At 38.4% G+C, this 24,012-nt stretch overlaps 1 protein-coding gene across 2 annotated transcripts in view; it reads left to right on the top strand.

The window, feature by feature from the left end:
- The window catches only part of GALNT18 (polypeptide N-acetylgalactosaminyltransferase 18), a 452,134-nt gene that overhangs the window by 360,160 nt on the left and 67,962 nt on the right, over window positions 1–24,012 (top strand). For both annotated transcript variants that reach the window (XM_074230318.1, XM_074230319.1), the window contains 2 exons: window positions 3,340–3,477; window positions 11,477–11,572. In XM_074230318.1, coding sequence (XP_074086419.1) covers window positions 3,340–3,477; window positions 11,477–11,572 — 234 coding nt within the window. The remainder of the gene's footprint in view (window positions 1–3,339; window positions 3,478–11,476; window positions 11,573–24,012) is intronic.

Here is a 24,012-nt window from a genome sequence, read left to right as displayed (position 1 = left end):
TTCCTGCTTCAGAAACCTACCAAACAGTTGTCACATGAACCAAGATATAGATGAAGATGACAGGGAAGGTAGCCAGAAGCCATCCTTGAGCTTTGGGCTAACCAATCAGATGAGACTTCATCACTTAGGAGAAGAGGTCCCTACTCTACCTAGAGAAAAATGAGACAAATTCTTCTCAGGACAAAAATACACTGATGAATCAGCTGCCAGAGTGAAACCTTGACAGGGGGAAATCTTTTTAAGAAAACAGCACCATACTCTAAGCTTGAAATTAGTGATGGTTGTCCAATCATTGGGCTTTAGTTCAGAATCCATCCCCTAGGATGTTTCCTCAGCCTGCAAAAGAAACCTTTTGTACCAATTTAATGACTTCAACAAAGTCAATCTAATGACAACAAAAGCCTCATTGCTAAAGGCTTTGGAAAAATCCTTTGGGTTTGTTAGGAGAGTGATCTAACTCCCTAGGCCCCACGGAAAGGATTGAGTCACACAATTTAGAGAATGTCAGAGCTGAAAGACCAATAGAGACCAATCCCCTCTTTCTACAAAAGATTGGCTGAGATCCAGAGAGAAGAAGCCACTTAGTTCTGGCTCTGCAATCAATGGTTCAAATATCAGTTCTGATTCAGTACCTTTGAAATTCACTTAACCTTTCTGAGTCTTGGGTTCCTAATATGAAAAAACAAGGAAAGTAGTGTTAACCTCTTAAGATCTTTTCCAGTCCCAAATCTAGGTTCCTGGGAAAAGTCTTCATTGAGAGGTATAAGAATAGTTAGTAGTAAATGGAGACTAGAACAAAACTTTCCTTATTCCTCCTTTAGTCCCTTTTCTACAATCCCCAAATGCCTCTTTCTGGGATGAATTTATTCATTCATTCATTTATTCATTGTTTTAGAGTTGGAAGGGACCTCAAGGGCCACATTATCCAGTCCTGACATTCTATGGATGAGGAATATGTTGCTCCAAGAGATTGAGCAATTTGCTCAATGTCACATAGTATCAGAAATTGGATTTGTGTTCAGGTGCAGTGGATAGAGTGCTGAATTTGGAGTCAGAAACACCTGGACAAGTCTCTTAACCTTATTTCCTCAGTTTCTTCATGTGTAAAATGAGCTGGAGAAGGAAATAACAAACCATTCCAGGGCCTTTGCCATAATCCCAGATGGGATCATGGAGAGTCATACATGACTGAAACGACTAAACAACAACTTCTTACATCAAGTCAAGCCCTCTAATCATTCTACCCACCACTTCCCATTCATTCATTCATTCAACCAAAAAACATTTAATAAGGTAGTGCTGTGAGGAGAGCACATTTAGATAAAGTATGGTCTCTGTCTTCTTAGAGCTTCTAGGCTATTATGTTGATAAGGCAAAAAGAACTATGATCCATAAGAAATCTGCAAAACAAGTACCTCTACATTTCTCTAAAAATGAGATATAAAAGGGGGCAGGTAGGTGGTGCAGTGGATAGAGCACTGGCTCTGGAGTCAGAAGGACCTGAGTTCAAATATGACCTCAGACACTTAATATTTACCTAGCTGTGTGGCCTTGGGCAAGTCACTTTTTTAAGGTTTTTTTTTTAAGGCAAACAGGGTTAAGTGGCTTGCCCAAGGCCACACAACTAGGTAATTATTAAGTGTCTGAGACTAGACTTGAACTCCTGACTCCAGGGCCGGTGCTTTATCCACTATGCCACCCTAGCCACCCCCTGGCAAGTCACTCTTAACTCCACTGCCTTAACTAAATAAAATTTAAAAAACCAGAATAAATGAGATATAGAACTAATCTTCATAGATGCAGGGAGTTCTCTCTAGCATTAGAACCTGAGATTCAGAGGAGAAAAACAATAAATTGTGGAACATACAAAGATAAAAATGGAACAGTTTCTCTCCTCGAGGTGCTTACATTTGACTGGAAAAGAGGGGGAATACATAATATAGTGTTTAGTACATGCAAATAAATGCAAAGTAGTATTGGGATGGGCATGTGCTAATGCAGAGGCGATGAAGGTGATGGTGGTGGTAAAATCAGAGAAAAGCTGTACCTGAAAGGAAACTAGAGATGCCATGGGCTTGAAGAAGTGAAGGGTTTCATTTCATAAAGGAGGGAGATGGAAGGCTATATTCAGGAAGCAGCAGGCAAACCATTTGTCTGAAATGTAGAGTTCATGAAGATGATAAATATGAAATAAAGAAAGTTCCACTGTAGCCCAGTTTTTTTCAGTGATGTCTAGATTCCATCAAGTCTATGCACTATAATTCATGAACTTTATCTGTAGATGAATCTTTGTCTCTTAATATTAATGACCCACAAATCTTAGTGTAGATTTAAGCTATTAATGCTTAATGTTGCACAAAGATTTTTGGAACACATGATGTGCGTCTACACATTACTTACATGATGACATGCAATTACATCACAAGTGCATATTATAACATTTGTGTGTATATATATATATATATGTATATATATCATCCATAAGTGTGTGTAAGACATACATGTGCTTATTTGGTAGTGTTACATTATGGATAGAGAATTGACCTCAAAAGCAGAAAGACATAAATTCAGTTTCTTCCACTTACCCAGACTGGCGGGATGACCTTGGATAAATCAATTCACTTCCATGCTCCTAGCAACTTCCAAAGAGTGTAAGTTGTAGAGAAAGTGTAAACCTGTCTTGGTAGAGTTGATTTTGTTGCCCAGAATTACTCTGTGACACACATATGCACATATATACTTATTCATATTATAAGGATTTATTATATTTAGTAGACATTATTATACATGTATATTATATACACATGTCACAGACATACATATATGTAGGTATCTAATATTTAATATTTTATATGTGTCTATATATAATATGTAGGCATATAATTTATAACAAACCTGCAAATACATGAAGGCCATAAGCTCATAACTTATTATACTACTCAACGTCATCAGAACACATCAACAAACACAAGGATCGGGATACTATCGCCTCATATATTCATGTTAACCCCACTTTCATGTCCCTTTTTTCCAAATAAGCCTTGGGAATTCTTACATCTCAGGCTTCTTGTGACAACATTTAGTTTGCTACTTGTCCAGTCACATATAAACTTCAGTTTCAGCTACCATACAGGTAATTGCTACAACTCGGACACCCCAGAGGAAGTCAAGGGTTTTAGATGACGATTACTCAAGGCTGAATGGTATTGTCTGAAACCCTTCTTTGGCAGCCAAGAACTCAAACCCACACAATTGTTCTCAGGAGCCCACTGATGGGGGCTCTGATATGTGAGCTGGAGAAACTGCACTTCAGTCATGACTGCCTTTCTCCATGTACAGGATCCAGGAATTGATATTGGTGACATTTCCGCGAGGAAAGCTCTGAGGAAAAAACTGCAGTGTAAGACATTCCGATGGTACCTTGTCAGTGTGTACCCAGAAATGAGGATGTACTCAGATATCATCGCATATGGGGTGGTAAGGACTCTGTTTCTTTTTGAAAGTCTTTAAAAATATAATTGGGTGTATTTTTTATTTTAAAAAAATTGGGGGCGGCTAGGTGGCATAGTGGATAAAGCACCAGCCTTGGAGTCAGGAGTACCTGGGTTCAAATCCGGTCTCAGACACTTAATAGTTGCCTAGCTGTATGGCCTTGGGCAAGCCACTTAACCCCATTTGCCTTGCAAAAAAAAAAAAACCTAAAAAAAATAATTTGATGCTTTTTTGAAGAATAGAGACAAAGAAGGTGATAAAAAGACTGACTTCAAATAAGGAGTTGGAAGACTTGAGTTGAAATCCCACCTTTCTATGTGACTCTATTTAACCTTTTGAGCTTCAGTTTCCTCATTTGTGAGATGAGATTAGAAAGATCTAATTTTATTGACATCATAGGATCATAGAATCTGAGCTTTAGAGATGGAAAGGATCTTTCGAACCCCCATGTCCAGCCCTTTTTTCACAGTTGATGAACATGAGTGAATCATCCAGGATCATAGCTAATAAGTATCTGAGAGAACTGTGGGATTTCAATCCATAGCTTCCTGATTCCAGTTCCATATTCTGATTGTTAATTAACCACCTAGTAAGTACAAGGTACTATTCTAGACAATGGTAATTTAAAGACAAAAATTAAATTGACCCTGTCCTCAGGGAGCTTACACTTACAACCCTACTGAGAGAGGGAGTGAGTATAAAATGTACTCACTTATATACAAATAGAATATATACAAATATAAATTATATACAAAATTAAATGAAATGATTTCAAAAGGAACAGAACAATAACGACTAAGAAAAGGCTTCATGTAGCAGGTGACCCTTAAGTTGAACTTGAAGAAAACTAGTTATTCCCAAAGGTAACCTAATTGTCTAAGCATTGTAACCCAATACAAGAAATATAATTTCATGCATATGAAATTATATATAGGAAATATATATGATAGTCATTCTTTCATATTTATATATATATCAGAAATCTATTTTCTGTGAATGTAGATACCATGTCTGATCTAAAGTTTTATCTCCATTGCCTACCTAGCACAGACCTATGCACATAATGAACATTTAATAAATGTCTCTTGAATGGAATATATTGGAAAAATAACCTGTATGTCATAGCAAATATCACTGTAGCTAAGTTCAAATCAGATGATAAAGGTAAAGTCCTTTGAAGCCATTAAAATGTTGTAGAAATTAGTATCATCTGTTTTTACTATGAACAAGGAATTCTCATGGCCAGAAAGGAAGAAGAGGGACTCATTGGGAAAGAACATCTCAGCCCCTGTTTTTCAGATTATTCTCTCCAGGTGCACAGTTAGAGCCTATAACACCCAGTTTGACTTTCAAATATTGGAGCTCTGCCTTACCCCTAGTTTGTCTTCTGGCTGCTTACAAAATTGCAGGGTTTTGAACCTTATCGTCTATCTGAAGTTTCAAAAAGCCTATACTAGCCTTTAGTTCAATCTCCCCTGGAGTCCTTATTGTGAAGTGTTTTGTATCTTGCATCACTGGACCCCTTAGAAAATGGGATTTCAGCTGGAAAGGAAGACTTGGGAACCCTGGTGAGCAGAGCTTTACAGCTTTTGCAAATCCACAAAGAGGGAGATGAGGGTTCATGTGGGTATCCCAGCACCCCCATCCTCTGCTCCTGATCAGAACCCTTCTAAATCTAACACCTTTATTTTAAGGATGAATTTCACAAAAAATTATTGACTTGCCCAAAATCATACTGATCATAATTGACAAAGACAGGACTTAAAATAAGCTTCTCTGCCATACCCACCCCAGAGGCATTTTCTTCTCACAGTATTTCTGTCTCATTAGCTCTCATTTGAAAATGCTAGATTTTCTTTCCCACATATATCTAAATATATACTTCTTTTGCCTGTTTCCTAAGACCCTAATAAAGGAAGAAGTGGGGAGGGCTCTTTTCTACCCCATTCTCTTTCCAGATAGCTACAACAGAACTGGACCATATCACCTTTGTTTTTTATAAAGAATCCAGCCTTAAAAGCAGAGCTATCAAAATTCTGTAGGGTGGTCAAGATACTTGTATATTCTATAATAAAGAAAAGGTTCATGGAATCATGGATATGAACTTGGAACAGAATTTGGAAGGATATACAGCCCAACTTCTTCCTATTTCACAGATGAGAAAACTGACCTTCTTTTCAGTTTTTTTTAATCTCCCTAGTGCTTAGCACAGTAGCTCGAACATAGCAGATAAAGACTTGACTGTTCCTCTGATTCCTACTAATTTATTTTTTGTTTCCCAAAAGAGCCTTCCATATAATACACATACATACAAATATAAATATATATGTGTATATAGATGTGCATATTTGTATGGGGAATTATTATAAATTTTATTTAATTTATTTGTAATATACAAATACTTGTATCTTTTGGTACCTACAATACTAGGGTTGGAATCCTAATCATACTGAAATGTTTGAGAGTATTTGGAAGGACCTAGGCACTATCTGGAAATGGTCCATCACCCATCCCATTACCTATAATTTAGCCAATTAGTGATCACCCAACCTCAGCTTGAAGATTGTCCAATGAGGAGGAACCACTACCTCTTGAGTCACACCATTCCCTTTTTGACAATGTCTAGTTGTTAGAAATTCCCTTACAAACTAAATTTGTCCCTTTGTAACTTCCACCCCCTTGCTTCCTTCTAGGGTCAGACTGAAAAAAATATAATCTATCTTTCATATGAGAATCCTTCAAATCCTTGAAGACAGTTATATTCTCAGTTGTTCTGTGGATTTATAAGCAGAATTAGCAATTAGAGGCACTTTCTAAGTGAACTAAGTGAACACAATGAACTAAGCACTAAATCTAAGTGATGGGAATATAAATGCAAGCAAAAATAAAGACAGCCTGTACCTTCAAGGAGCTTCCATTCTAATGGGAGAAAACAACATATAAAAGAGAGCTGGAAAGTGGAGTGAGGTGTAATGGTACCCTTCAAGAAAACATGGTAAAGTAAATCCAGTAGAGGGACAGCATGGGAGGGTAGAGTTAGGAAGGCCAGACCAAGGCGTTTTACTTCTCAGTCCTTTGGTCAATTCTCTAAATCTGTACCTGCAGAGAAGCTGATGATCCACAATGGGGAAAGGAGTGTCTTCTTCTGAGAAGATCTCTATATTGAAGAAATAACAAGTCCACTTCCTAACTTTAGCCGAGAGGTATTAGAGATAGTGTCATAAAGACCTGTCAAGCGGTGTGACCTTAAGTAAGTAATTCTCCTTGCTAAGCCTCAGTTTCCTTATCAGTAAAATGAGGATAATAATGCCTATAGTTTCTGCCTCTGAGAATTTTGAGATAAAGGATTTAAGTGAACATCAATTCTCATTATTATTAACACTGGGAGGACTAGAATTTAAGAATATCTCAAAGAGCTAATTTATATGCACTGGCAGTGATTTTTTTTTAATGCATAAGGCAAAGGAAACAGATTCATACAATGAGTTTTCTGTCAAAGTAAATTTTTGCCTCAGTTTATGTACCTATCCTTCTGGTACTGTAACAGAATCAGTTCCTATTTCTGTGACTGTGTGTGTGTGTGTGTGTGTGTGTGTGTGTGTGTGTGTTTGCGTGTGTTTGCAAGGCAACAGGGTTAAGTGACTTGCCCAAAGTCAGACAGCTAGGTAATTATTAAGTGTCTGAGACCAGATTTGAATTCAGATCCTCCTGATTCCAGGACCAGTGCTCTATCCACTAAGCCACCTAGCTGCCCCATCTGTGACTCTTTATAGTTCTAAACCACTTTGTCTATGTGGTTGATCTAGGGAGTTTAATATTGTCATTATTTTACTATGAAGGATGAAGACTTGGAGACATGAAGTGATTCTCCTTTGTTAGAACTTATGTTCTTTAGGGTCAGGAACTGACTTTTTTTTTCTATCCAAAGAACCTGGATCAGTTTATGGCAATTAATTGACAAGCTCCTACTATTGACAGGTGGTGTTGGACATACAGAGAATGAAACAATGCCTTCTCTTTAGTGACTTAGTATGTCTACAAGGTCATTGATTAATTAACCCAAGGTGGCACAGATGGCACACACTAGGACTCACACGTTCCAGACCAATGCTCTTCAAAGAGTCCAGTTTTTGTCTGAGAGTTGTTTTCAGCTCAGTCCATATTGCAGGGCAAGGTTGTCTGTCTCCAATTGACATTTGCAGATTGCTTTCCTGTAGATTCCCTTCTACAAATAAATATTATGCCTCTTTCTATTTAAAAAAAGAACAAAAGTCCATGACTGGCACATATACTCCCTGTCTGGCCGTCAGATGAAATACAAACAAAATCTGTGAATAAACAGGCTTTAAATATTTTCATTTCAGGTAAGGTGAGACCAGTGATAATAAACAAGATAGGTATAGGGCTAAGCAGGTGGGCCTTACCACTTCCTTTTCCATTAGCCTCAATTCCCAAGCTTAGCATCTTCACCCCCATTTTGAGTTCATCATATTACTTTGCCTGCAGACTTGTATTCGTCCTTGAAGGTGGTTGCTGCAGCATGGGGGCCCAGACCTGGACCCCTGACTGAGACAGTGCTGGAGACATAAGAGCAGCAGTGTTGGTGAACTCATGGGGACAGAGCCCAAGACTTGGCATCCAGACTGAAGACTGGGGAGGATGGAGAGAGCCTAGACTTGGAATCCCTGTTCTGTTCTTGACATTCTGCATGGCCTTGGACTGGTCACTTCCCCCATGCTACTCTAAAATTAGGTTATTAACTTGTAGCATGTGAGTGAGAATGAGACAGAGAAGAGAGAAAGAAACAGAAAGGGTAGGGGGGGGGGAGGGAGAGAGAGAGAGAGAGAGAGAGAGAGAGAGAGAGAGAGAGAGAGAGAGAGAGAATGAGTGAGTGTTGGTTCACCGCAGAGTCAGAAGAATTTGGAACAGATCTTAATTGACTCAAAATCAATACTTGCCCCACTATTTCACAGTGTCCCCTCTACAACCTCTCAGCGTTGGAAGGAGAATCTCCTGTGGACAGACCTAATCAGTGTTCATCCATGCTGTGCCTAAAGATCACAACCTGAGGCAGTCCATTCCCCACTTTAGGATAAATATAATTCTTAGGAAGTTTTTTTCCCCCTTTCATGCAACCTAATTCTAGTTTTCTATAATTTCTTCAGATCTTAGTTCTGAGTTCTGGGGCCAAGAAGAACAAACCTAAATCCTTTCCCATATGACAGTCCCTCAGATATGGAGGTCTTCTGACATTCTTCCAAAGTCTTCTTTTTGATAATGTGATGTTACCCCCCCAATAGCTCACGAGGAGTCAGACTTGGATTTTACCCTTATGTATAGATTCTATAGATCTATAGAAGGTAGACACTGGTGAACTGGTGTGAAGGCTAGTAGTGAAAAGAATGAGACATTATAGAGCAGTCGATAAGCGTATTAGACCAGAACTTGGCTAAGTTCAAGCCCCAGCTTTTCCACTTTAGAGCTGTGTGACTTTGGGCAAGTCAACTGGACTCCTTTTGACTTTAGCTTTCTCCCTCTTAAATGGGGAGAATAATCCAGGCAGTAGCTGCCTCACAGAATTATTTCAAGCATAATTATGACTATAAAGCACTATATCAAAGTGAGCTATTATTATTATAAAAATTATCTAACGGGGCGGGGGTGGCAGACAGCAGTTCCAGTTAATGACAAACTGCATGTTTCTATAATTATGAATTGTTTGTTACCTATGCTCATTAATGCAATGAACAATGGGGGATCTGCTTAAGTAATAACTTAATGATAGAGGATATTTTCCTTCAATGATTATGTTCCTCCCACCCCAAGGGTGTTACTATCATTAGTTTTCAATATTCTTTGGTCTGTATATCAGAGGCTAGGTTGCTGCAAACTTATGGAGGAAAGGAAGCCCAGGGAAGGAGGGTTTGCCCCTGCCTTCCTTCCCAAATGTGGTCAGAGGAACAGATCAGTGGAGTTTGTATCTCCTACCAGAAATAATCTGTCTTTGCTCAACAGAAAGTTCTGGCAGGATACACCCCTGCTCCACTTTCCCAAGCTAGGGCTATATATATTTATTAAATGACAGGAGAATCATTACTCCCTGGGATTCAGTGCTTACTCAGGTCATGAATAGTGGATCAACCCAAGTGTCCCCAAAGTGAAATTTAGGGGAGAGGAGGAAGAGGAATGCAGGAAGTGAAAGGGGCATCAGTCAGTCAACCAATCAATGAAAATATATTAAGTACCTACTTTGTGTGAATCAAGTTTACTAGAACCAAATCTTAGGAGTCCCTGGCAGAAACAACCGCACCTCATGAAGACCTAAGAATAAATGAATGTGTGAGTGAAAATAAATGAAGAAGTAATTATTGGTTCAAGTACTCTGCTAAACATTGGTGTTGCAAAAAGAAAAAATAAGACAGTTCCTGCTCCTAAAGAATTCATAATCTAATTGTGGAGATAATACACAAAAGCTGTAGAGTATCTGGTGGCCTAATGAATAGAGTATCAGCCTTAGAGTTAGAAGGATCTGAATTCAAATCTAGCCTTAGACACTGAGTAACTGTGTGACTATCCTGAGTGACTTAACCTATTTGCCTCAGTTTCCTCATCTATAAAATGACCATAGAAGGAAATGACAAGCCACTCCAGTATCTCTGCTGAGAAAACCCCAAATGGGGTCATGAAGAGTCAGACACAACACAAAACACAACAGCAAAGATGGAATTATCTGAAAGTACTAAGGGTATAGTGATGAAAGCGAGGATAAGACCCAGAAGTTCTGAAGAGATAATCATGGGGAGGCATGTAAGTGACACAGTGGCTAAAGCACCAGCCTTGGAGTTAGAAAGTCTTGAGTTCAAATTTGGGCTCAGAGGTGGATAGGTGGTACAGTCACAGGCCTTGGAGTCAGGAGTACCTGAGTTCAAATCCAGCCTCAGACACTTAATAATTACCTAGATGTGTGGCCTTGGGCAAGCCACTTAACCCCATTGCCTTGCAAAAAAAAAAAAAAACTAAAAAAATTGGGGCTCAGATCTTAGTAGCTATGTGATCCTGGTCAAGTCACTTAACCAATTGGGAGGGGGTGGGGAGGGAGGAGGGAGACAGAGACAGAGACACTAATGGAAGGGTCAAGGTATGTGGCTATGGAAGAATTGAGGAGTGGAAGAGTAATAGTTTTGTTGTCAGAGGACCTGGGTTCAAGTCTTGATTCTGCCACTTACTATCTATGTGACCTTGAGCAAATCACTTAACTTAATTGGACTTTTCCCCTGCAATGAGAGCTGGATCAGATGTTCTCTAAGATCATTCCTGGAACTGGGAAGTATTTTCATAAGCATTTCTGAACCCAAGGCACTCCTTCCTTCTACACCCATCTTGTGGTCTTGTGGCCTCACATTCATCCGGGCAGAGGCAGTGAAGAGTTTCCCCTCCCGGTTTCACTTTGTAGGATGTGTCAGAACATCCTATAGAGCTTGAGAGGAAGCTCATATGTCATAGTAGAAAGAGCCCTGCATCTGGGGTCTGGGGTCAGGAAATCTGACTATAAAACCCCCTGGAACCCCATCCAATTTACTAATTAGCTGAGTATTATGGGAGCAAACCTCCTACCCTCTTCGGGCTGCAGTTGGCTCTCCAGTAAAATGAAGGGATGAGATCAGATTGCCTCTATTGCAATTCTAGGTCCAAGTTCTATGATTTTATGAATTATTCATCAGATTATTTCCTTTTCTTCTTAGTAATGCAGTCTTGGCCACTAAACTTCAACCTGTAGCTTACCAAGTCTTAACTTTCTTCTTCAAAAACCAACTATTTCCCAAATGCCCAGGCTCAGTGGTTTCCATAGCATTTGGGGACCTCATGGTTTTATTATGGAAAATGAAAGTAATCTCCATGGAATTCTTGCTTTTCTTGGCTTAATTCATTTTTACTCCTTTTCCCCCTTCTTCTTATGTCTGTCTCTCTTTTCTCTGTGACCCAGCTGCAGAATTCTCTGAAGAGTGACTTATGTCTTGATCAAGGCCCAGATACGGAAAATGTTCCCATCATGTACTTGTGCCATGGCATGACCCCACAGGTAAGTTGCATGGATAACCTCAGAGATGGATGGCCCTTGCTGCTGTTAATTAAGACATAGTGCTAGATACAGGCAACAAATGGAGGCCGGGAGGCAGGGGAGAAGAGGACAAGGTCAGTATAGAATGTCTAGGTGGATACAACCCATCTAGTCTTCACTCTTTGGCTGCCTGTTGGGAATTAGAGGACAGGCAGCAGGACAGAAAGGAAGGAGATAGTAGGTTTTTTCCAAAGAAATCTGAAGTCATCAAGAAGGAGCAAGGGAACAGGACCAAATAGCTGTGTGACCCTGGGCAAGTCACTTAACTAATTGGGAGAAGGGGAGATAGAGATAGATGGATAGATAGATAGACAGACAGACAGACAGAAGACAATTCAGAGAGAATGAGAGTGAAAGAGAGAGAGAGAGAGAGAAGGACTTTCCTGTCTCTTGAGATCTGGTAAGCAGCTCAGACAACATCATATAGGTCTCTGCCCTGAGGTTTTATTCTTTTTTGTTTTTTTAAACTAAGCTTGTGATTCCATTGTTATAAAAAGCTCTTCCAATTCGAAAGACTTCCCCTCGGGATGCAAAGTTGTACCTTTGTTTCAACTATGGTCTTAAAGAGTTGCCTGGTCAGTATTGTGTATAGGGTATCAGAAGCAGCATTGGAACCCATGTCTTCCTGGTTCCAAAACCAACTGTATCGATTATGGAATATTGTTTCTATTTTTATTTTATTATATCTAATCCTGATTCAAATGTTGACATTTTTATTTATTTAACCCTGCATATATTCTTTGATAAATGTAAGCCTCTCAAGGGGGGAGTTTTTTTTTTTAATTTTGCCAGTATCTCTAGATTCTTAGACAGTGTTTGACCATATGGCATGTGTATTCTCTATGTATTCTCTATATGTGCTGAAGTCCTGAATTGAATGAACATGGTGGGGGCCCCCACTTAAGTTATTACAGTTGGGGACCATGACTCGATTTCGCAGTAGAAAAAGCTCCGGCTCCTATTGAAATTAAGTCATAACACCCAGAAACCCTTGGAACATCTCCCTCAGAAAGTCCTAGCACAGTCTAATGCTATCTCTGGGACCCCTGAGGAAAGTGCCAAATTCACCATTCAGTAAGTACTTCCCAGTATACAGTGCTGGTCTCTGGTCTTTATATATCTGTCTAGAACATTATAATTAATCTCTGAATCCCAGAATCAAAGTTCTAACTGGAGTCCTTGGGAGCTGGGATGTCCTGGGGAGGCCTGAGTAAGAGCATTGACAAATGGAAATCCAGGAGTTGGACAAAACCAGAATCAGTTCCCTGCCTCTTACTAACTGTATACAATCAAATGAAATAATATTTGGAAAACACTTAACACAGTTCCTATTAGGTGGGAGGGAGTCACTGATAGAGTAAGAGGATGTTCAGTTCTTCCGGTCTCAACATCCCCAACAAGAATCAGGGAAGCAGTGTGATTCACTGGAAAGATCTCTGACTCTGGAGTCAGGAAATGGGTTCAAATTTTGATTCTACTGGGTAACCTGGGGTGAGTCACTTAAACTCTTTGAACCTCAATTTCCTCATATGTAAAATGAACAATTTGGGCTAAACAACTTCTAAGGCTCCTTCTAGCTCTAATTCTATGTACCTATAATTGGTTGGCAAAGCCAGTGGATTAGGCCAGAGATGGAGGAGAGGATCACACACTGTGTCTCACACCTGCATAGCATCCTCTCCAGGGATAGAAACATGAAGTACTGTTAGAAGAAGATAAGCATTAAAACTGTCGGAGGTGGGAGCCTCCACTGAGTCCTCTTGGGAGCCTGTACTACTTCATTTAGTTTTCACTTGCTTGATGATTTTAAGGAGATGTCTTCCTCCAAGAATTCTTTCCCTTTCCTCAGATATGGGCAGCTGGGATTTTCAGGAGGTAAAGGTTTTCTATGATTGTATAATTCTTTCCCCAAGGAGGTTCCATTTTAGCAAGAAATTATTTTTCTCATCCTTTTAAGCTAGTGGCAAGCTTCTCATTCTTTTTTCCTCAGATGTTTGACTTTACGTGTGTGAATGTTTTCCCAGGTCGAGAGGCTGCTTATTTTTTCTTTCTTCTATTTATTCCCTACCCCTTTGCTAAACAAGATACTTCCAAGTTTCATAGAAATTGGAAATTGAAGAGACATTTGAGATCAACTACTAACCTCCTTGATTTGTAGCAAAGGAGGTCCAAAGGCAATAGATTTGTCCGAGGTGACATTGGCAGTCAGTAACAAAATCTAAGTCCTCTGGTCCCAAATTAATTGATATTTCTGCTACGATAAGTAGCAATAACTTTTTCCTCCCTTCTTGTCCTCATTCCCCCAAAGCATCTCTATTCCCATTCCTCCGGTCCCCATCTATACTCATATCTCCATCTCAACCCATCCCTCCATTGTCGCTATCCCAACCTCATTTTCACTTAGACACATGTCTTCCCATCCAATTCCCATCTTCACTCCCATTCCTATCAGTATCCCACTTCCTTCTCATCAAATTCCCATGCCAGTCACAATTGCCATTCCATGGAATCTCCAGTTTCACTTTGTTCCTCTCTCCATTCAAATCTTTGACTCGGATGGAGTGTTGCTATTCTTCATTTTTTCAGTTGTGTTTGCTCCTTCGTGACCCCATTTGGGGTTTCCTTGGCAAAGACACTAAAGAGGTTCATCGTTTCCTTCTCTAGCTCATTACACAGTTGAGGAAACTAAGCCAAACAGGGTGAAGTGACTTGCCCAGATTACTACCTAGTGTCTTAGGCCCAATTTGATCTCAGGGCCCTAACTTGACTGACTCTAAGGCCCCTTTCAGCTTTAACTCTAAGGTCTGTTATAAGCAGAGCTGCTAGCATAACCAACATCTAACTATGGAAAGGTACTCCCTCACTACCTCCCTTTTGCTGAAGACTTGTGGGATCCACCTAATGACACTCTCTAACTATGCCTGGGGGACAGTTACGCTTTCACTTGTATGGAATCATGGCAGCCAATAGTGGCTGTGCCTTTGTAGTAGGAGTAGTATGAGAGTTGCAGGTAGGCCACCACAGCACCTTGATGTTTCTTCTGCTACTGACTTCAATGACTGTGAGAGAAAGTGAGGTTGATGACTTTGCACAACTCTACTTCACTTAAATTCAAATTCATGCACAAATTAGCACCTCCCCCATCACATCCTAAAGTCACTAGGTCTCTTCAAAAATAAAGGATGAACATAGGTCCTCCTGACTCCAGGCCCAGTACTCTTATCTTATGTGCCACTTAGTTGCCCTGAATTGAGTGGGATGGTGTAATTACCCTTCATATATAGTCTCTTAATTCTAATTCACTCCTTTCCTTTCTTATAAAGAGGCCTAAAATAAAAAGGTCCTGAGAATTTTCCTCCTAGAAAAGAGGAAAACAAGACAAAGACACAAATATTAATTAAGCTAAGAATTCCTTTTATTGCCTGAACTACATCTTTATCTAGCTTTTCCTGAGGGGACTGGTATCCACATGAGTGACCTCAGAAACTCTCAGTCCAGTATCTGGTTCAGATTGCTTCAGGATTATGAGTTGGTTGTGGTGGTACCTGGAAATCTACCAATGAAACCCTAGCTTTCATAAATATAATGAAGCTACAACAATGTTTGATGCATAGCTTCCCATGATAATCAATGTCTACCTTCCTGGTCCTCCTTGGGGAGATCTGCAAGAGTAAGGACTTAAGATGGAATCGTTCTGATGAATTGAGCAGATTTTAATATTAACTCTTGCCTAAATTGACATCTTTTCCCATCCACATCAAATAAAGACACAATTGGGCGGCTAGGTGGCGTAGTGGATAAAGCACCAGCCTTTAAGTCAGGAGTACCTGGGTTCAAATCCGGTTTCAGACACTTAATAATTACCTAGCTGTGTGGCCTTGGGCAAGCCACTTAACCCTATTTGCCTTGCAAAAACCTAAAAAAAAAATAAAAGACACAATAACAAGACTACTACTCCTACAACCAATAATAATTATAATTAATATCTATATGATTCTTTAAAGTTTTAAATGAACCCTATATGTAAAATTTCATTTGACCCTATTAGGAAGGCCCTATAAATATTCTTAATTCCACTTTACAAATCAGGAAATTAATAAAAAAAGTTAATGACTTTCATATATATATACATATATATATATATATATATATATATATATATATATATATATACTAATAAATATCAAAACTGGACCAGAACTTGGATTTCTTGATTCCCAAAATAGCACTTTTCCTACTTTCTGCCTATAATTTCACTGGGAACCTTCCAAGAATACTACTCACACATACCTTTCTTTAAGTAATTCTATCCATTTACAATATTCCTTGAATTTATAATTCTAGATTGGGTGTCCCTATAATTTGGATCTTCTATTTGGGGGAGAAAATGGATCCAGATAACTTTAATTATGAAGAAAATTAGCAGTTTGGATGAGATGTCCAAAGGGTATGCTCCTTGCTAAGATGTATCCTGTTAACTCTGATGTTCTTGGAGATGCAGGCTATCTGAAGCAATAGTTGATTTCCAAGAAAAACCATATAAGGCAAGGAAGGAAAAAAATGAGACAGGTATGAAGGTATTAATTAGTGACAAAATGAAGGGGCCTCTTGGGTTATCTAGTCTGACCAGGGGTATGCTATATTCTGCTTGATATTTGTTTACAAGAGCTAATTTTTACATTTTCAATACAAACTTTAGACTTAAGAAAATGATGGAGAAAACGTAAGTAATGCTGATAAAATTTAAAAGTATAATCTGCATACATTTTAGAGAGTTGTTTGTTAAATATTTACTAGAACACCACTGAGCTTAACTCATACCTAAATAAGACTCCCTGGGGCGGCTAGGTGGTGCAGTGGATAGAGCACTGGCCTTGGAGTCAGGAGTACCTGAGTTCAAATCCAGCCTCATACACTTAATAATTACCTAACTATGTGGCCTTGGGCAAGCTACTTAACTCCATTGCCTTGCCAAAAAAAAAAAAAACCTAACAAGACTCTCCTTTATAAAATACTCAACTAATGGTTATCCAGTTTTTGCTTAAAAGCTTTCAGCAAAGGAAAACCCAATTGCCTTGAGTCAACCCATTTCACTTTATATAATTCAGATTGCTTAGGGAGATTTTCCTTAAATGGAAGCTAACCCTCCTCAGCAATTCCAGCCATTTTCTCTTTCCTGGGCATAACAAATTATGTCTAAATCTCCTTGAAAATAGTTAACTTTCAAATATTTGCAGATTTCATCTTCCTGAAGTCAGGGCATTCAACGTCTAAAACCCATGAACCCCATCTCAGAATAATGTTTTTAAATGCATAAAATAATGTTTTTAAATGCATAAAATAAAATATATAGGACTACAGTGATAGCTAATTATATTAGAATATGGTTTTCAATTTTTTTTAACTTCATAGATCCAGGAAAAGAACAATCACCCTAAGTTTTTGGTTCTCTAGACTAAATATAGGACATGATTGAATAGTCCTTCACAATACTAGTTACCCCCTTATGGTTGCCCTGCAGATTATCAACATCTCCCTAAAACATGCTACCTAGGGCTGAAAATAATACTCTAGATTGGATCTGACTAGAGAAAAATTTGACAGAATCATCTCCTCTCTTAATCTGGTATATGTCAACTTGGACTTTTTTTGGCTACTGAATTAAACGTTTGACTCATTTTAAACATAGTCCAATAAAAATACTCAACTGACTTTCAGATAAGCTGATGAATAGCATCAATCCTCTCCCATCTTCATTTTATTAAGGTGATTTTTTTAGCCCATGTGGGCTCTAAAATTGTCCATTCTACAAGAAAAATTACTGACGTAGAACTGGACCTCAGATCTTCCTCATGGTGTGAGATCCCTCCTTTCTCCAGGGACCTGTTTTTATAGGGTTCAATACTCAGACACTCCAAGAAGACAAAGTAAAATAGAGTTTCAGTAGCAGGTAGACCTTGATTTTGTCCCTCCAGGAGAGTCAGAAATGGCCATCAATAGAAGCGATCACAAGAGGGCAAGACACTTGTTCATACTGGACAAGAAAAGATATTCTGGAGTACAAAAATTGAACTTGGTCAACAGCATTCTTGTGGTTAGACAAGTGAACTTCATAACTAGTTGTACACAGCTCTGAGACTTAATATGTAAACTTAAAATCACTATTCTTATGTAATCATAGCAAACAGATTAATACTGATTGCAATTAATAGGGGTCTAATTGATCATTTATCTCACTTGAGTGTAATATTTTATATTTGTTCCAATTAAATTTCATTGATTGTATTCAGTCCAGAATTCTCTCCTGTGACTATTCTCTTGATCATTCATTATGATCCCAGATTTTTGTCATCTTAAGAATATGATAAACTTGACATTTACATATTTATCCTAGTCACTGATAAAATTTTGAACAGCTTAGGGCCAAGCATAGATCTCTAGGACACATCACTGGAAATTTCCTTTCAAGCTGATATCTAACACTTAATAAACTTTGAATCTATTGACTAAACTATTGCATCTAACCATTCAATCAGTTCTTAATACACTAAAAAAATCATAATGCAGCTCTCATCTGTCTACTTTGTTCACAAGAATAACATGTGAGTCTTTCTCATATGCTTTATAGAAAATAGATAAAATATATCCACACCACTCCTCTAATCTACCTGGTTTGGAAAAGCTGCCAAAAAGTCAGTAAGATTAGTCTTCCATGATCTCTTCTTGATGTCCTTTTCCATATGTGTGCTAACCACCTTTTTAAAAGGAATTTTTATTTATTTAAGGCAATGAGGTTAAGTGACTTGCCCAAGATCACACAGTCAAGCAATCATTAAGTGTCTGAGGCTGGATTTGAACTCAGGTCCTCCTGACTCCAGGGCCACCTAGCTGCCCTAATCACACTTTTAATAATCTGCTCTAAAATTTTGTCAGGAAAGCCTACTGATCACAAACTTTATTCTCTTCCTTTTCAAAAAAAAAAAAAAAATGGGTGTCCTTATCTTACTTTGACCAGAAGGGCAAAACTCATTTATGGGCCAGTCTAACCCCATTGTGGATGGACTGCAAATATTTAATCTGTTTCATTTCTAACCTGGACTGCTTCATGTCTCCTTAGACAACCTACTGTCTCCCTGTTTATAAGGGCTTAACATATTGGTGTTAGATTTAGTGTGGACACCCAACCAGCTTTAGCCCCAATGCAGCTCAGAACTCCAAGTCCAAAAGATTCACCAGCCTCAACCTCCCCAACAGCAGGGATTACGAGCACTTTCTACATTCTGAAAACTGAGAGATTTCATCTTCTCCAGTACTGTGGCTCCTCTGCCATTCTCTAGGATCTTTCCAAGAGCATTGGCAGAAGCTTAGGAACTTCTTTTCTTGGGTTTTTTTCAGCACCTAGGGATGTAATTCATCTGGACATGAACTCATCAAGAATACTTAGACAGTCTATTTTTAAAAAAAGAAAATGTATTTCACTCTCATTATCCTTCTGATTATCTTGGATATCAATTTTTGTTCTCTTCTTTCCAGTTCAAAAATCCTCCTAGGAAGAAAAAAAAATAGAAGCAAAATAAGTGTTGAGCAGTTCTGCTTTCTCTCCATTATGTATTATTTTTTCCTCATCCATTCTGAGCAATAGACCTTTCTCTTCTTTCATCTTCTCTCCCCTCCCCCCAATGGAGCTTTTAAAATCCCTCTTGTTATTCTTAGCTCTCATTGCTAGCCTCAGCTCATTCTGAGATTTAGTACTCCTGACAGGATTCTTACAGGACCATGCCAAGCTTTCATATTCATTCCATCTCTATTTGTTGCCCTTGATTCAATCTTCTGTACTTAACTTTTCAGAATCTGAGTTTGTTGATGATTCCTCTGTGTACCACAAAGGTCTCTTTAGACACCCTATTCACCTTCTTCCTCATCAGAATCATTTTTAAATGCCTTTAGAATTTCATTATTGAGAACCTTGTAGGCTGACTTTTTCCAAAGAATTTTAGTCCTTGGGATCTTACCTATCCTTTCTCTGAGCCCTTTCATATCTGCTCTCCAAAAACATAGTGTGTACAACCAACAATGTTTGCCTTTTTCTACCTTCTCTCTAATTCTAAGTTGGAATGGTCACTTTCTCCTGAGGTTCCCATCGTGTCCATCCACCCCAAAAAGTAGTTCTCCATTGTCAGTGAGAATTGTATATAGAAAACACATCTCCCTTATTGGTGTTCCCCTAATTTTTGAGAAATAGAATTCTCATTAGAGCAACATCAAGATATTATTAGTGACTTTGCCTTTTGGGGAGGTGGGATTAGTAGGTAGGGTGCTCCAGCAGATGTATGCATAATCCAAGTCCCATATTACTACTGTGCCAAATTTGTGATCTGTTTCTCAAACTCCTTATCTGTCATGTCCTCCAAAAACAAGCTGTTCCATTAAACCCCTGTTAATTTTCACACAAATGTTATCTAACATGTTTTCTGGATTTCGTTACATGACTTTATCATAGACAGATAGATTTATTGACTCCTTTAACTCATTCTATTCTCTCTGAATGAGACATAGCTTTCAAGAATCATATTCCAGGGATGAGTCTTAATACCAAGTCTCAGTGATATCACTAAAGTCAAATTTGTCTCCTTGTGTTGGGATCACTCCTTCAATTCGCCTGTTACCCAATATTCTGCATTTGTGTATAAACATTTGATTTCATGGGTTTTATCATTGCTGGTTCTTTCCTAATATTGTATCTGTTATGGACTTTGGGGAAATCCTTTCTGCTATTCACCCCACATTATAACTACTTAATTTTCATGGTATCTAGTTTGGTAAAGAGCAAAAAAAATGGTTTTCTCCCTCTCCTTTCCTTGTTCCCCACAACTACTCTCCTTGAAAATGTTTATAGATAGTTCTTCAATCATGTCTGTTGGATAGGCTGGTGGTTCTCACACTCCCAAAGAGAGGGGCTAAGGGTTTGTCTCTTCACTCTCAGTTAACTCAGCAGCTAATTTCTTATTCTGTTTTATAAAGGATCTCATTTGCATTTCCTTTTAGTCAGAGAATAAACAAGCAAAGCTAGGCTAAGTCTGAGATGACAGACTTGTCAGCTCAATGGGAGATGTATCACAGTCTGCAGCCACCTAGGGAAGGTTCTAATGACTGTATTCAGCCTCCCTAGATGTGGCCCCCTCACCTATATTTGCTCAGCATGCTCATGATGGCCCTGACACTACTGTCACTGCCCCAGGATTCAGAAGACACACATTAGACTTGTAACTCCCCATATTTCAGAGCACATCTAAACTTTGCAAGTGACTTTAGAAAATGGGAGATTTGTGGTACTTCAGTGAAATGCCTTAAGGTTTGGATGCTTCTATATGTCAACTAATACAGAGCAAAGAAATGCCTTGGACTCCTGAACCAGGATTCAGACTTCTGTTTTCTTCCTGTTTTTTCTTGTTTGGGAAACCAAGGTAAGTTTAACAGTTGCTTTTCCATCCAGCCACCTAAGGTAGAAGGAAAGAGGAGTGGATTCACCCAACAAACATCCAATACACATCTATTATGTGACAGGCAAAAGGAAGAACTGAATTGCTTTTGGGAAATTGCAAAATTCTTTTACTAATCCCAAAACTTTCCATGAAAACACAAGCCCATCTTCTCAAATCTATTATTTTACTGTTGTTGCTGTATGACAACAAAATGTGAAACTTGTGATGATGATAACATGGAAGGCAAAAGAGAGGTTTATGCTGGGTGCAGGCAGTTGATGCAACATATAATCAGTGATGGAATCAAAGAAAAAGAAAAGGAAAATGCGATGGCGAAGGAATGATATAATAGGAAGAGAAGATGGACTAATGTGTGATGTAGGGGAACTCATGGGATGTTTTTTTTAGGTTTTTTGCAAGGCAAATGGGGTTAAATGGCTTGCCCAAGGCCACACAGCTAGGTAATTATTAAGTGTCTGAGACTGGATTTGAACCCATGTACTCCTGACTCCAAGGCCGGCACTTTATCCACTATACCACCTAGCCACCCTGAACTCATGGGATATTGAAAGAAAGCAAGGAAGGTCTCAAGTAACGTTGGGTAGCCTTCTCGTATAAGCCTTTTGGGAGAACATAAATAAGAATCACATGAGTTGGGCAGATATTGTGATCTGTATATTTGGAGTAAATTTGACATTCAGTTAGTATGTGAGATTGTGTCAGGTACTGTGGTAGTCACTGGAAATGTAAGGGGGAAAAATTAAACAATGACTGCCCTAAAAGAGCTTATACTCTTTCATATACATATACATGTGTGTGTGTGTGTGTGTGTGTGTGTGTGTGTGTGTAGATATATATATATATATATATAATATGTATAAATATATAATATTATATATAGAGAGAGTATATAAGCAATAAAGTAAACAGAGTGAAATTGTCTTGAGACAATTGAAAGATCTAGGGAAAGATGAGGAGATACCAAGGGAAAAGGCGAGGAAAGAGATTCCACAGGTATGTGGAATGATCTGTGCTAAAACATAATGGTAGGGGATAGAATGTCTTGTAGGGGAAAGAGTGAGAAAACTAAACACAGTGACATATAGACTACATGATAGAGAAGAAATATTAATTTAGATTAAAAAAGATAACATGGACTTCAGATATCAAGCAGAGGAGTTTATCATTGATACATTAGGGAGCCCCTGGTACTTCTTGAACAGGAATTAATATAGTCATTAGGAATATTAATTTAGTATCTCTATGGAGGATACATTGGAGAAGGGAGAGACAGGAAAAGATTTAGAAATTTTTTCCCTGATCCAAGTAAAAGTCAGTAGGAACATCATTCAGAGTGGTAACTGTTTGAATGAGAAGAAGGAAAAAAAATGTGATGAGATGTAATGACAGAATCAGCAAGAATTGGAAAATGATTGGATGTCAAAGAAGGCAAATAGAAGAATTGTGGATGGTCCCTAGGCTGTGACCTTGTATAACTGTAAAGATAATGACATCTGCAATCAAAATAGCACATTTAGGAAAAATATAAGGAGGAAGGATAATGAGTTCAATTTTTTTGCATGTTGAGTTTGAGAAGGCCTATGGAACATCCAGGTAGGGATGTCCTGGAAATAACTGATAATACTAGACTAGAATTCAGAAGAAAGTTAGGACTGTATTCATTTTCCACAGTTATTTTTTTCATTAAAAAGCATTTATCTTTTCTTTCTCTCATTTCCCCCACAATACTGAGGGAGAAAAAAAGAAAAGAAAGGCAAAACTCTTTTAAGAAATATGCATAAACAAAGCAAAACAAATTCCTTCCTTGACCATGTCCAAAAGTTTATCTCATTCTCCATGTCAAGTCCCTCATCCACTGTCAGAAGGTGGGTAGTATTCTTCATCGTCTGTCCTCTGGAATCCTGGTTAGTCATTACATTCCTCAGAGTTCATAAATCTTTTAGAGTTCTTTGCTTTTATAATAGTGCTATTGTTTAAATTGGACTGCTGAGTGGTACAATATATAGAAAGCTAGTCCCGGAGTCAGGAGGACCTGAATTCAAGTGTGACCTCATACATTTCCTGTTTGTGTGACCCCTGGGCAAGTCACTTAATCCTGTTTTCTTCAGTTTCCTCAAATGTAAAATGAACTGGAGAAGGAAATGTACTCTCTGACAAAGGGTCTGACAAAACTGAAACAAAGGTACAACAATTGCATAAATTGTTTTCCTGGTTCTGCTCAATTAAATATCATCAGTTTATAAAGTTTTTTCCCAGGTTTTTCTAAAACTGCTTCCTTTGGCACAAGAGGATTCCATTAAATCAATAAGCTACAATTTGTTCAACCATTCTCTAATTGATGGGTACCCCATAGTTTCCAGGTTTTTGCCATCCCATAAATGAGATGTTATTTTCTTATTTTTTAAAGATTTTTTTGTTGATTTTTACATTCTCCCTCCCTCCTTTCCCTCCCCCTCTCCTTGACAGCAAGTAATCTTATATAGATTATACTTATGTAACTATGTTAAACATATTTCCAAATTAGTTACATTATGAAAGACAAATCAGAGCAAAAGGGAACAAAAAATGAGGTTAAAAGGAAATATTAAACATAAAACAATTTAAAAAATAGCAATAGTCTGCTTTGGTCTGTTTTCAGACTCCATAGTTCTTTCTCTGGATGTGGATGGTATTTTCCATCATAAATCCTTTAGAATTGTTTTTGATTATTATACTACCTGGAGAGCTAAGTCCATCATATTCAATCATCACACAATGTTGCTGCTAATACGCACAATGTTCTCCTGGTTCTGCATACTTCACTCAGCATCAGTTCAGGCAAGTTTTTCCAGGCTTTTCTGAAATTCACCCATTTAATATTTCTCACAGAACAATAGTACTCTATTCATATGCCACAAT

This window comes from Macrotis lagotis, chromosome 3, assembly GCF_037893015.1.
Source record: "Macrotis lagotis isolate mMagLag1 chromosome 3, bilby.v1.9.chrom.fasta, whole genome shotgun sequence".
NCBI lineage: Eukaryota > Metazoa > Chordata > Mammalia > Peramelemorphia > Peramelidae > Macrotis > Macrotis lagotis.
The sequence above is the reverse complement of the archived record's forward strand: the minus strand, read 5'-3'. Positions and strand labels throughout refer to the sequence as shown.